The following is a 14,567-nucleotide window of genomic DNA, read 5'->3' as shown; positions in this document are numbered from 1 at the left end:
AGTGAGCCAAGATCGTACCACTGCACTACAGCCTGGGTGATAGAGCGAGACTCTGTCTCAGAAAAAAATAAAATGAAAATGGAAGAGCAATGGGCCAAGGATTTACTAGACACCAGGTCACCAGTTTTCTAAAATGATGTATTTTACAAGTCAGTGTGGTATTTAAAGAGACAGAGAACAGGCCGGGCATGGTGGCTCACGCCTGTAATCCCAGCACTTTGGGAGGTTGAGACGGGTGGATCATGAGGTCAGGAGTTCAAGACCAGCCTGGCCAAGATGCTGAAACCCTGTCTACTAAAAATAAAAAAAAAATTAGCTAGGCGTGGTGGCACGCATCTATAATCCCAGCTACTCAGGAAGCTGAGGCAGGAGAATCGCTTGAACCTGGGAGGTGGAACTTGCAGTAAGCCGAGATCGCGCCACTGCACTCCAGCCTGGGCAACAGAGTGAGACTCTGTCTCAAAAAAAAAAAAAAAAAAAAAAAAAAAATTCTGTTCATCAAAAACAGAAAATAAAATCCTACAGTGAAAAGACAAGCCACAAACTGGAAGTGGGTAGTTATAACACATATAACTGACAAAGAATTAGTATCCAAAATAAGAAATAAAAAACAAAAAACTAACAAAATGTCTACAAACCACCCAATAGAAAAATGAGCAAGACAATGTTTCCGAGAAGGTGAAATCTGAACGATCAGTAAGCAATGAAAAGATGCCCAACTCAGAACCAGGAAAATGCAAATCAAAACCACATGAGATGTCATTGTACGCCCACCAGATAAGTAAAAATGTTGAAGTCTGAAAATACCATTGTTGAGAGGATATGAGGCAAACGGAATTGTTGAAGGGTAAACTGGGGAAACCGTTTTGGAAACAACTTGGCATTATTTGGTTAAGTTGAAGACGCACATACCCCGTGACTCAACTCCACTCCCAGCTGCAGCCCCTGGAGAGGCTGTGCATACATGTCCCGGGAATGTGAACAGTGGCGCTGCTTGTCTCAGCAAAATACTGGACACAACCCAAATGTCCCCCAACAATAGAAAGGATAAATAAATTCTCATACAATGGAACATTATTCATCTGTGAAAATGAAATACCACTCTATGCAACCTGGATTAATGTCAAGGCACTGAAGAAAACAATATGATTATATTAAGTTCAAAAACCTGCAAAATTAAACGGTACATTGTTTAGCAACACAAACACATGGTAAGACTATAAAGAAAAGTAAGAGTGATGAAAGCAAAACTCAGGGATGACTTGGGCCGGGTGAGATCAGGGAAGGGACACAGGGAACTCCAAAGGTAACAGTAAGTTCTTTTTGAAAACTGGGTAATGGGTACATGGAAGATGTTTCTTGTATCCTTATTCTTTACACTGAACACGTTCTTTTGTATGGAGTCAACATTTAACAAAAATGATTTACAAAGTTAAACAACTTCTTTCTTACTTTAAACAATGTTGCCAAGCATTAGTTTGGGCTGCTGACTGAGTCACAGTAACTGGGGAAAATCCCTGAGGGGCCCACATGGCCCTGAGACTACAGAAATGAGAAGTGCTTTGCTCTCTGAGCTCTGGTGAGACAGCTTCCCATGGGGCAGGTTGGCGAAATTCAAGTGGAGCCTGCCATTCAGGACAGGAAAGTGACTGCTCAGGTTAATAAGTTCCAGTATAGGAAGTGGTGCGGCTGGTGGGGGGAGAACAGATTTTACTGCCAGACCTTTCAAGACCAGAAGCTGAGAAGATTTTTGATGTTACAACGAACCCACCAAGCCTGCTTTCTGGCCTGCTCTCCACTCGCAGCGGGAATTCCCACCTCTGAGCCTCTGTCCACACTGCTGTTTAGATATGAGTGAACAACTCTCAATTCTAACCATGCCCTTTGCTTCCTTCCTTTGAAGCCCAGCCCTAAGAACCATCTCTCTCTTCAATTCATAACAAGCATGTTTGAATCCAAGAGCCTAAGCCCCAGTTTTCTACACGTATTTGTGCTGACTGCGTTACTGAGGTCAACCTTAATCACCCAGGGACTGTCAAGCTATTGATGTCCATAAGGAGTCCCTGTGCTGGCATTCCACACACACGCTTGCAGCAAAGCTCAATCACTCTGAGCCACAGTACTTACTCTCTGACCTCTATTATTTCAACCAGTTAAAAATTGTGGCCACGGGAGGCTGAGGTGGGAGGATCACTTGAGCCCTGGAGGTTGAGGCTGCAGTGAGCTACAATCCCAGCACTGCACTCCAACCTGGGCGACAGAGTAAGACCCTGTCCCAAAAATAAAAAATAAAAAATTAATTAAAAAATTAAAAAAAAACCGCAGCCAGCAAAAGAAGTAGATTATGATCTCCAGGACAATGTTTTGTACACAAAATGTATTTGGAGTTTTTTGTTTTCATTAAAGCTGAGGTCCCTCCCTACTGTGATGTCAAATGTCAAACCCAACAATGAGTCACCCCGCAGGACACCACCCCTGCTCGCACCTGTAATCCCAGTCCTTTGGGATGGCATGGGTAGGTGGATTACTTGAACCCAGGAGTTCAAGACAAGCCTGGGCAACATGATGAAACCCTATCTCTACAAAAAACAGAAAAATCAGCTAGGTGTGGTGGTGTGTGCTAGTAGTCCCAGCTACTTGGGGGCTGAGTCAGGAAGATCGCTTGAGCCAGGGAGGTCGAGGCTGCCGTGAGCTATGACAGCTCCACTGCTCTCTAGCCTTGGCCACAGAGCAAGGTCCTAACTTAAAAAAAAAAAAGTTATATGAGGCTGGGTTTGGTGGTTCAAGTCTATAATACCACACTTTGGAAGGCTGAGGCAGGAGCATTGCTTGCGCCCAGGAGTTTGGGACCAGCCTGGGTAACACAGTGAGATTCTGTCTCTACCAAAAAAGAAAAAAAGTTTCCTGGGAGGAGAGGGCGGTAACTTACTTTCCACAGGTACACCCTTGAGAACCTTCTGATTTTTTTCCCTTGTGCATGCATTCCCATACCAAATGTTGTTTTCTTCCTAAACTCTGCACATTTTCTGCTTTGACCCTCAAGAATCTTCTTCTATCAAATAACAGTAATTATGGAGCCAGGGACTCCACTAAGCACTTTACATGCATGACCTTAGTAATAATTCCACCCAATAAAGTTATATTCAAGGTAACTATCATCCCCATTTTACAACTGAGGAAACTGAGGGTTAGAAAGGTCAAGTACTTTGCCCAAGGGCATACAGCTAGTAATTATAAGAAGCAAACATGAGCCCAGATATGCCTGGCTTAGGAGTTTATGTTCCTAACTGCTACCCTATACTGCAGGGGTTTCTTAACTGGGCGTGATTTTGTGCCAGGCAATATCAGGAGACATTCTGGGGTGTCACCACTGGAGAAGAGTTACTACTGGCATCTATGGGTGGAGGCCAGAGATGCTACAGGAACCCACTCCCCACAACAAAGACTTATCTGGCCCCAAATGTCAGAAGTGTCAAGGTTGAGAAACCCTGCTATACTAGAACAAGACAAAAAGACAGAGAAACCGTCTTCTGACCAAAACTCTCACAGTTAAGGTCAGAGTTCACCATGTCTATTTCCCACATGACAGCCAAATGCCCAATAAACAAGCAGCATGCCAGCCCTCAATCACATGGAGTTTTCTCCAGCCCCAAATGCCATTTCCCCCTCAGCCAATCAAGACTGATCACCCACTCATCCAGCATTTGCTGAGCACCAGCTGTGTGCCAGGAAACAAGCTACACAGAGGCAGTACCAGGATAAATAAGACCCTGTCCCTGCATCCAAGATGTTGGCAGTCTCATGGAAAGACAGGCAAGGAAACCTAGGATCATAATTAAGGTGAAAATGTGTCAACAGAGATTAAAAACAGGATGCTAAGAAATCGCAGGGGAGGGGCTCCAAACTCACTCGGGTTGGAGGAAGTGGGAATGGCTCAGAAACGGCTTCCCAGAAGCATCTGAACTTGAAGGAATTAAACAGGTAGAGAGAATCCTCAAAACACTGCTTACCAGATCTCTCAGAATATGGTCTCTGAGTATCCAAGGTTTGATTACTTTAATTAGAAAGCTTGGGGGAACTCTCCCGGAAAACAGGGGGGAGCACAGAGCAGTCCTCGACCCTCCACGCACAACCTGGATAGCCCCTGCCACAAAGCAGGATGGCAACCTGGCTTCCCCACAGGTTTGGGCCTTCCTCCACTTTAATCCTGACTGGTCTCCAGCTTCCGACCAGCCTGTACCTTGCAGCAGGAGGTAAGTCACATTTCATAAATGTCCACTATACCAGGGGTCCCCAACCCGTGGGCCATAGACCACTACTGGTCCGTGGCCTGTTAGGAAGTGGGCTGCATGGCAGGTGAGCGGCGGGCGAGTGAGCAGGCAAGTGAGCGAAGCTTCATCTGTATTTACAGCCGCTCCCCATCGCTCGCCATTACCGCCTGAGCTCCGCTTCCTATCAGATTGGCAGCAGCATTAGATACTCACAGGAGCTCAACCCCTATTGTGAACTGCACATGTGAAGGGTCTAGGTTGTGTGCTTCTCAAGAGAATCTAATGCCTGATGATCTGTCACTGTCTTCCATCAACCCCAGATGGGATCGTCTAGCTGCAGGAAAAGCAGCTCAGGGCTCCCACTGATTCTACATGATGGTGAATTGTACAATTATTTCATTATATATTATAATGTAATAATAATAGAAATAAAGTGCATAGTAAATGTAATGTATTTAAGTCAACCTGAAACCGCCTCCCACCCCTACCCCTCAGCCCCCTGTCCATGCAAAAACTGTCTCCTACAAAACCGGTCCCTGGTGCCAAAAACGTTGGCGGTTACGGGCCGTGCCACAGCTGGCAGTCCCGGGTGCATGGGGGTCGAGGGGCATGAGGCAGCAGCGTGGGGACTCCGGGTCCCAGAGGCTGCCCATGGGGTGGGAGGTGTGAGGCCACTGCCTGCCCGGGGCTTGGAGAGTAGGTGGAGCAGGGCGGGGAGATGATAAATTGACCATTATCTCAGGATGTCTTTTTCTGGCTACCAATATCTTCGCCATCACCAGCATCACCAACCCAGACTGGCTCAACACCAGGGAGTCTGTGGGAGCACTCACTGTGGGCCTCGTGGGACAGTGTCAAACCATCCATGGATGAGAGGGGATGTGCACCCCTCCCCGGCTTCCCCTGGAGTGGGTCACCATGCTGTTTTTTCTCATGGGAATCATTTGACTGTCACATGCGGTTTGCTGGTGGCTTCCCCCTGGGGAAGAGAAGCTACAATATATGTTCAACGGATAGCATTCACTGGAATGATGCTTTTCTGTATGGCTGCCCTCATATTTCCAATAGGATTTTACATCAGTGAAGTTGGAGGTCAATCTTATAAATTACCCAACAGCACGGTAATTGGGTTATCCTATGTACTTTCTGTCTTATCAATTTTCTTTCTTTATCAATTTTCTTTCCAACCCAAGTGAGTTTGGAGCCCCTCCCCTGCGATTTCTTAGCATCCTGTTTTTAATCTCTGTTGACACATTTTCACCTTAATTATGATCCTAGGTTTCCTTGCCTGTCTTTCCATGAGACTGCCAGCATCTTGGATGCAGGGACAGGGTCTTATTTATCCTGGTACTGCCTCTGTGTAGCTTGTTTCTTGTAAAGAAATTTGTCTTATCAAATTTCTTTTCTTTACAAAAGTCCTATCAATAGTAGGACTTCTATTTGCTGCAAACTTTATTTGCCAGGCTGATGAAAGTCTAAAGTGCTTGACTCTCTTATTATTTTTTATTTTTGGAGGGTGAGGAGGACAAAGACGAGACATCTGAGCATCCTCTCATGGGAGGATGCTCAGATGAAACTGATGCTCAGAAGAAAAAACAATGCTTTGATTTGCTCTCACTATGGACTTAAAAAAAGAAAGAAAAAAAAAAAGAAGAGCCTTTTTATTTATTTATTTTCCTTTTTTTGAGATAGACTCTCAATCTATCGCCCAGGCTAGAGTGCAGTGGTGTGATCTCAGCTCACTGCAACCTCTGCCTCCTGGGTTCAAGCGATTCTCCTGCCTCAGCCTTCCAAGTAGCTGGGACTACAGGCACCCGCCACCACACCCAGCTAATTTTTTTTTTTTTGAGACGGAGTCTCGCTCTGTCGCCCAGACTGAAGCGCAGTGGCACGATCTTGGCTCACTGCAACCTCCACTTCGCAGGTTCAAGTGATTCTCCTGCCTCAGCCTCCCGAGTAGCTGGGATTACAGGCGCCTGTTTTTTGTATTTTTAGTGGAGATGGGGTTTCACCATGTTAGTCAGGACGGTCTCGATCTCCTGACCTCGTGATCCACCCGCCTTGGTCTCCCAAAGTGCTGGGATTACAGGCGTGAGCCACCGCGCTCAGCCAGGAGAGCCTTTTCCATAACCAAATACAGACAATACTCACTAAATCTCCTGAGCATATTCAGGCAGTCAAGTCTGCACTGTGATAGCAACCTAGAGAAGGAGAATGCTTTCTACTGAAAAGCATGTGGCCCTTTGTGACTCTGTTGTTCCATTTTTAATGTCTAATGATTCATGAGAGGAACAAAAAGAAGTCGAAGTAGTTATGTATCATGTGGACCAGAGGGATGCAAGAGAAGTTCATGTGGGGCTGGCCTCACCTCCTGAGAAATCAGTGTTCACAACTTCCTTGTAATAGTATGAACCTTTGGCACCATTACTGCACCAAGAAGCCAATAGATCAAAATTTGTTTGCTAAAATATATGTACAAATTCTGAAATTCCCTATTCTCTGTGTATGAAAAAAAAAAATCAAACACTAAGACACATGTTTTGGGTAGGTGGGTGGGTGGGGGAAACCTTCTGTCTGTCTCTCTCTCTCTATATATATACACACACATATATATCTCTCTCTATATATATATACTATATATATAAATATATATTTTGCCAACAGAAAAAAAAAAAAAATGAAAAGGTTGGGGAGCGCTGCACTATGCAGCAAACCCTGTGAATTACCTGCCTGACCTCACGTAATTCTCCAAACAATTCTGTGAGGTAGATGTTGTCATCCCTATTTTACAGATGAGGAAACTGAGGCTCAGCGATGAAACCGAGTAAAAAGGCTTGCTGTCTGATGTGTCAGAAGACAATCTTGTGATTAGGAAAATTAGTAGTCATTAGGTTTTTTTTTTGTTTTTTTTTAACTCTTTGGGACACAGTTTCAGAAGGAACTGACTGTCAGGACACAGAGCCACTCAACGGGAGGGCAGATTCACACCTGACTCCAGAGTCCTAGCTGCCTCTATCTGTCCAAGGGGAATTTTACAGTGATCAGTCCAAAATGTGCCGTTCACAACATCTTCACTCCCCCAAGGAAAGCCTTCCAGCGCCAGTGCAACCTCCCTCTGTGGGCAACACCCTCTACCAGCCCTCCAAAGCATTTCCTGCATTGCATTGTGAGGATACACGTGGCTGGGAGCACCTGCTCCCGGGATTCAGTCTTACTCATGCCAGCATGCTAGCACCCAGCACAATGCCTGACACATGTTGGGCACAGAAACAATGAATGGGATAAACAAGCCTGGCCTCCCCAGGCCCAAGCCCTGTAAACCTACCCAAAGCCAGAGTAGCCTGCCTTGGGGACTCAGTGCACCTCCCCTCAGGTGGGGATCACACCCCAAGACAGTAATCCAGACAGACTGAAGACACAGAAGGTTCTCTCAGCCAGCTTTTTCTCCAGCACTGAAACAGTTACAATCTGTTCTTTAGCTGTGCACCAGATGCAGGAACTGGCTTATGTCTGGGAACCATGTTGTACAAAAATGCCTCCTTAAACATTAGAACCTTAAAAGGAATGAGTGTGTGCTCGCTGCTCTGTTTCCCTTTTTGCCCTAAGGAGATCATACATGATGGCAGGAGTTACAGCAGCCAGCTTGGACCATGAGATGGAAGCCTAAGTTTGAGTAAGAAAAGTCACATTATCAAAGGAATCCTGCTCCCAGATGATCTCACAGAACACAGCAAGCTGCTCTACCAGCTCTGGACTGCGTACTTCCAGAATGTTAAGGAGCAAGGAATAAACTTCTGTTTCCGCCACTGTAGATTTCACCTAACTAAAGATGTGAGCATTGCCCGCTGATCATCCACTCTGGCCTCTCTCTGTAGGTAAAACAATAATAGTAATATCAACAATTTCCCAACCAAACTGTAACTGGAATTTTGTCATTACTGTATAATTTTAAAGAAAAGGCTATCAGGAAAGAATCATTTGAATCATGTTGAACCTAGAGAAGAAGGACAAACTGATCTGATTTGTTTCATCCTTGAGTATTATAGACATACCTCAGATTTCCAGATAGCCCAGGCTACTCTTTTCTGACAGTTTGCCTGTGTAAACTCCAGCTTGGCTCCCCTCATCCGGCTCATTACCTGAATCAATGACATACAAGTGGAAAATCTGATGAGAACCTAAAGGGTACCTGCTCCCTCAGAGCTGCCCTTTCATGCATCCATCAAACATAGACAAATACAGAGTGCTGAGCACAGAGCCTGGCCCAAGGAAGTGCTGAATAAATAGCCTGGTCTGTGCCAGACAACATGCTGACACTGGGACACAAAGATGTACAGACTCAGCCTCAGGCCCTGCTCTCAAGATCTGCTGCTCAGTGAGAGACAGGACACAATGTTGAGAAGCAAAAAACGATGAGGTTTGTACCCAAGCATTATTGCAGCATTGACACTGCTCTGGGATATCCTGGACACTTTGTTTCTCATTGCATACTCTACCCTAGGCGAGCTCATCCCCTCCCATGACTTCAGTGACCTTTGATGGTGACAACTGTTAGATCACCGCTGAACAGGTGCACTTGAATGCTTTACAGGCATTCAACTCCAACATGTTCAAAACTAAACATATCTGCCCTCCCCCAAATCTGCTCCCCGTACTGCTTCCTATCACACGGAGCAGCATCCAACACCCATCAGTCAAAAACTGGAGTGATCCTGACTCCTTCCTGCCCCTAACTCTCATCAAACTAATCACCAAATGTTGTCAATTCTATCTCTAAAACCATCTCTCCTCACTGTCCTCACTCTCTGCCTCTAACTTTATTTCTCACTTGGATTATTCTAGCAGGCTCTTAATTAGCCTACAGGCCCACTCCCTTTGATACATTCTTCACTTAACCAGAGTGAGCTTCCTAATCCACAAATCTGATTCGTGGCCAGGTGTGGTTGCACATGCCTATAATCCCGGTACTTTGGGAGGCTGAGGCGTGAGGATCATTTGAGGCCAAGAGTTTGAGACCAGTCTGGGCAACACAGTGAGAACCCATCTCTACTAAAAATTTAAAAAATTAGCCAGGTGTTGTGGTGCACGCCTGTAGTCCCAGCTAGTTGGGAGGCTGAGGCAGGAGGATTGCTTGAGTTCAGGTCGAGGCTGCAGTGAACTATGATTACGCTGCCACTGCACTCCAGCCTGGGTGACAGAGCAAGTCTTAGTCTCAAAAAACAAACAAACAAACAACCTGATTCTTTTATTTCAGGCTGGAAATAAAAGAATCCTCCCACCTCAGCTTTCCGAGAAGCTGGGACCACCAGAGGTGTGCTCCACCATGCCCAGCTTTTTTTTTTTTTTTTTCTTTTTTTAATAAGGATGGGGTCTTGCCATGTTGCCCAGGCTTGTCTCAAACTCCTGGGCTCAAGCGATCATCCCACATTGGCCTCCCAAAGTGCCAGAATTACAGAGTAAGCCACCACACCTGGCCACAGATCTGATTCTTAAATGGCTTCCCATTAACCTAAAATGTAAAGTCCTTAACTAGGTTTACAACGTCCCCTAAGACCAGACCACGGCTTGCTGCTGCTGCTTTTTTTTTTTTTGAGACGGAATCTCGCTCTGTTGCCCAGGCTGGAGTACAATGGCGCCATCTGGGCTCACTGCAACCTCCGCCTCCCGAGTTCAAGCGATTCTCATACCTCAGCTTCCCCAGTAGCTGGGACTACAGGCGCTCGCAAGCACGACCGGCTAATTTTTGTATTTTTAGTAGAGACGGGGGTTTCACCATATTGGCCAGGGTGGTCTCGAACTCCTGACCTCAAGTGATCTGCCCGCCTGGGTCTCCCAAAGTGCTGAGATTACAAGCGTGAGCCACTGCGCCCGGCCCAGTCTGCTTCTTTATTGAGCCTGATCTCTCTCTCGCCTCTCTCTCTGCAAAGATGAGTTTTCTCGCAAACTACACCCTCAACTGAGAATACTCGTTTTTCTGCCTCACTCCCCTGAGCTTCCCTTAGATCTTAGTTTTCTGGCGGACAGAAGCCTCCCGGGAGTCCCCCTTGGCTGAGTGATGTGTCTCTGTGCTCCAGAGGAAGGAGGGCTTTCTGCCCTCGCAGCAGTATCAGAATTGCTGATTTACCTGTATGTCTCCCACATGGGTCTCTGAGCTCTGGGTGACGATGGGGATACAATTAATAACAGCAACAAACACACAGCATTTACTTTGTGCCCATAAGTGTTCTAGGAACCTCATTTCCCCTTTATTACAATCTTAGGAGGCAGATTTTATTACCATCTCTGCTTAAAGGCTGAGTAAACCCAGGCAGAGAGAAAAAGCCAAAAGTGCTTAAGGTCACAGCAGGGAGTGGGGATTCAAACCCCGCTGCTAGGCTCCACGGTTCACACTCCTAACCGCTACTCCAGGATCGAGCCCGCCCGCATCACTCGCTCTAGCTTCAGCATCTATCAGGTGCTGAACCACCGTCCGTAGGACGAATGAATGAATGAAATGATTTTATACAGGGACAGCGTCGGCCTCCTCTCTTGTCAGCTCCTCCTAGGCCCGGGCAGCCCCGCTCCCTCCCGCCCCGGCCGCCCGACGGGAGCTGCCCCGGCACTGCGCTCCCTCGCGGCCGCAGAACGCCCACCCTCTACAGCGCGCGGGGTCAAGGGGCGGTGACAGCCGGGCGGCGGGGGCGGAGATGCTACCAGCTGGGGTGTCATCCAGCCCGGGAGGTGACACGCGCCCCTTCGCCCGGGCGGTCGCTCTGGCCGCCCACTCCCCGCCAGCACGCCCGGCGACGCCCCCCCGCCCCGCCACCCCACAATCTCCCGCCCGGCAGTGTCCCCTCAGCCCCGGTTCGGATCCCATTCCACTTCCCTCCCCTCCCCCACACAACCGTCACCGGCGTCCCACCGCGCCCCATCCTCTGCCGCCTCCACCCCGGCTCCCGGGACTTCCCCGGCCCCGGGCGATTGTTGACCCTCACCTGCCATGTCCCGGACCCCACCGCAGAGGGAGGTGCATCACGGCCGCGAGAAGGCCGGGGACAGCACTACAGAGCAGACAAAGGGCGCCGCCATGTTAGAGTCGGGCGGAACCGACCTCGCAGGCTTCCCGGCTGCAACTTCCGGCGCATGCGCAGCGTCCTCGCTAGGCGAGCGCCCATAGACAGACGCATGCGCCTAGCTATCCAAAAGTTCCACCTTACAGTACTTGTGCGCTGAGACTTGTCCTCATTGTACCCCTGCGTTGGTTTCTCTTCCAAATGTAACAGTAACATCATGTGTTCAGCTCTTACTGTGTGCCAGGCACTGTGTTAAGCGCTTTACATGCACTATCTCTTTAAATCCTCTCACCAATTATAAGATAGTATTATTCTCCTAATTTTAAAAAAGGGGAAACAGACTCAAAAAGTGTAAATGAATTGTCCAGGGTCACATATTCTTGTAAGTGGTGGACCGGAGATGTGAATCTACTTGCGGCTTCAAAGCTGCAGATCCCAGTTGTGTTTTTCTACCTTCTAAGCCGAACATTATCCCCTTCCCTGATTATCTTGGACGTGAATAAACGTGTCTGAAAACAAAAGTGTCTGCAGATTTGCACGGCCCCTCTGTGGCCCCTCTTCTACCTTTTTGGTAGCTCTAGGCCACTGGTTTCTCCACTTTCTCACAGTCTGAGGGCTTTCTTCTTTGTTTACTTCTAGGCCTGATTATTTTCCATAATCTATAATTTTAACAACACTCTTGCCACTACTGTAAGCTCTTTGCTCCCTTGTCTTTTTGTCACATGGATTTGGTAAGAATACCTACGCTGTGTGAATCCAACTGCACCTTTTCTCTTTGTTTGCTCCCAGACAGCCAAGCACAGCTGAAGAAAGTAGGCAGTGGCGAGACTGTTCCCTAGAGATTTATGTCCGCTAGCCTTCAGTGGGACTGCAACATATGCCGATCTGGCAACTCACTCCTGTCTTCACAATGGCTAGAGAAACAAAAAAGCCCAGCAGTTGACCCCTTCTTGTCTTTTTTTTTTTTTTTTTCCTTTTTGAGACGGAGTCTCACTCTGTCGCCCAGGCTGGAGTGCAGTGTGCAAGCTCCGCCTCCCAGGTTCATGCCATTCTCCTGCCTCAGCCTCCGGAGTAGCTGGGACCACAGGCGCCCGCCACCTCGCCCGGCTAATTTTTTGTATTTTTAGTAGAGACGGGGTTTCACGGTGTTAGCCAGGATGGTCTCGATCTTCTGACCTCGTGATCTGCCTACCTCGGCCTCTCAAGGTACTGAGATTACAGGCATGAGCCAGCACGCCTGGCCGTCTTTCTTTTCTTTTCTTTTTTTTTTTCTTTTTAGATGGGGAATCGCTATGCTGCCCAGGCTGGACTGAAACCCCTAGGTCTAAGCATCCCATTTCAGCCTCCCCAGTAGCTGAGACTACAGGCATGTGCACCCACAGCTGGCTAACTTCACGCATTCTTTTTAATCACATTTTTAATTTTTATTTCAGTAGTTTTTGGGGAACAGGTGGTGTTTGGTTGGGTGGATAAGTTCTTTAGTCGTGGTTTCTGTGAATTTGGGGGACCCATCACCCAAACAGTGTACATTGTACCCAAGGTGTAGTCCTTTATCCCTCACCCCTCCCACCCTTCCCCCTGAGTTCCCAAAGTCCATTGTATCATTCTTATGCCTTTGCATCCTCATGGCTTAGCTCCCACTTAAAAGTGAGAACATACAATATTTGGTTTTCCATTCCTGAGTTACTTCATTTTGAATAATGGTCTCTAGCTCCATCCAGGTTGCTGCAAATGCCATTATTTCATTCCTTTTTATGGCTGAGTATTATTCCATGTTATATATATACCACATTTTCTTTATCCACTCATGCACTGATGGGCATTTGAGCTGGTTCTATATTTTTGCAATTATGAACTGTGCTGCTACAAACATGTGTGTGGAAGTGTCTTTTTCATATAATGACTTGTTTTCCTCTGGGTAGATACCCGCTAGTGGGATTGCTGGAGCTAATGGCAGATTTACTTTTAGTTCTTTAAGGAATCTCCATACTGTTTTCCATAGTGATTGTACTAGTTTACATTCCCACCAGCAGTGTAAAAGTGTTCCCTTTTCACCACATCCATGTCAGCATCTATTATTTTTTTATTTTTGATTATGGCCATTCATGAAGGAGTAGGTATCGCTTTATGGTTTTGATTTGTATTTCCCTGATAATTAGTGATATTGAGCATTTTTTCACATGTTTGTTGGCCATTTGTGTATTTTCTTTTAAGAATTATCGGGCAGGGCATAGTGGCTCACGCCTGTAATCCCAGCACTTTGGGAGGTCAAGGAGGGCAGATCACCTGAGGTCAGGAGTTCGACACCAGCCTGGTCAACATGGCGAAACTCCGTCTCTACTAAAAAATACAAAAAAACAAAAGCCAGCATCGTGGCGGGCACCTGTAGTCCCAGCTACTCAGGAGGCTGAGGCAGGGAGAATTGCTTGAGCCCGAGGTTGCAGTGAGCCGAGATTGCACCACTGCACACTAGCCTGGGCAACAGTGCGAGACTCCATCTCAAAAAAAAAAAAAAGAATTGTCTATTCATGTCCTTAGCATGTGACTTTTTGATAGGATTATTTGCTTTTTTCTTGCTGATTTGTTTGAGTTCCTTGTAGATTCTGGGTATTAGTTCTTTGTTGGATGCATAGTTTGTGGAAATTTTCTCCCACTCTGTGGATTGTCTGTTTACTCTGCTGATTATTTATTTTGCTGTGCAGAACCTTTTTAGTTTAATTAGGTCCCATTTATTTATTTTCATGTTTGTTGCATTTGCTTTTGGGTTTTTAGTCATAAAGTCTTTGCCTAAGCCAATGTCCATAAAAGTTTTTCCAATGTTGTCTTCTAGAATTTTTATGGTTTCAGGTCTTAGATTTCAGCCTTTGATCTATCTTGAGTTGATTTTTGTGTAAGGTGAGAGATGAGGATCCAGTTTAATTCTTCTACATGTGGCTTGCCAATTATCCCAGTACCATTTATTGAATAGGGTGTCCTTTCCCCACTTTACGTTTTTGTTTGCTTTGTTGAAGATCCATTGGATGTAAGTATTTGGCTTTATTTCTGGGTTCTCTATTCTGTTCCATTGGTCTGTGTACCTACTTTATTCCAGTACCATGCTGTTTTGGTGACTATAGCCTTGTAGTATACTTTGAAGTTGGGTAATGTGATGCTTCCAGATTTGTTCTTTTTGCTTAGTCTTGCTTTGGCTATGCAGGCCCCTTTTTGGTTCCATACTTCCCCACTTCTTAAAAAAAAATTTTTT

The 14,567-nt window shown here is 46.4% G+C and overlaps 1 protein-coding gene across 18 annotated transcripts in view; it reads right to left on the bottom strand.

The window, feature by feature from the left end:
• Positions 1 to 11,364, bottom strand: part of ZBTB17 (zinc finger and BTB domain containing 17) — a 34,478-nt gene extending 23,114 nt beyond the window's left edge. For 10 of the 18 annotated variants that reach the window (XM_074019374.1, XM_074019380.1, XM_005544700.4 and 7 more), the window contains exons 1-2: positions 11,246 to 11,364; positions 8,324 to 8,410 (exon numbers count right to left, since the gene is read on the bottom strand). Coding sequence is in view for 4 of the 18 variants with exons in the window: in XM_005544699.4 (XP_005544756.2) it covers positions 11,246 to 11,252 (7 nt within the window). In the remaining 14 variants the exon portion in view is untranslated. The remainder of the gene's footprint in view (positions 1 to 8,323; positions 8,411 to 11,245) is intronic. The other 8 variants (XM_074019376.1, XM_065529540.2, XM_005544699.4 and 5 more) reach the window with 1 other exon arrangement.
• Positions 11,365 to 14,567: the final 3,203 nt, after the last annotated feature.

This window comes from Macaca fascicularis, chromosome 1 (assembly GCF_037993035.2).
Source record: "Macaca fascicularis isolate 582-1 chromosome 1, T2T-MFA8v1.1".
NCBI lineage: Eukaryota > Metazoa > Chordata > Mammalia > Primates > Cercopithecidae > Macaca > Macaca fascicularis.
This window is presented reverse-complemented; position numbering and strand designations above follow the sequence as displayed.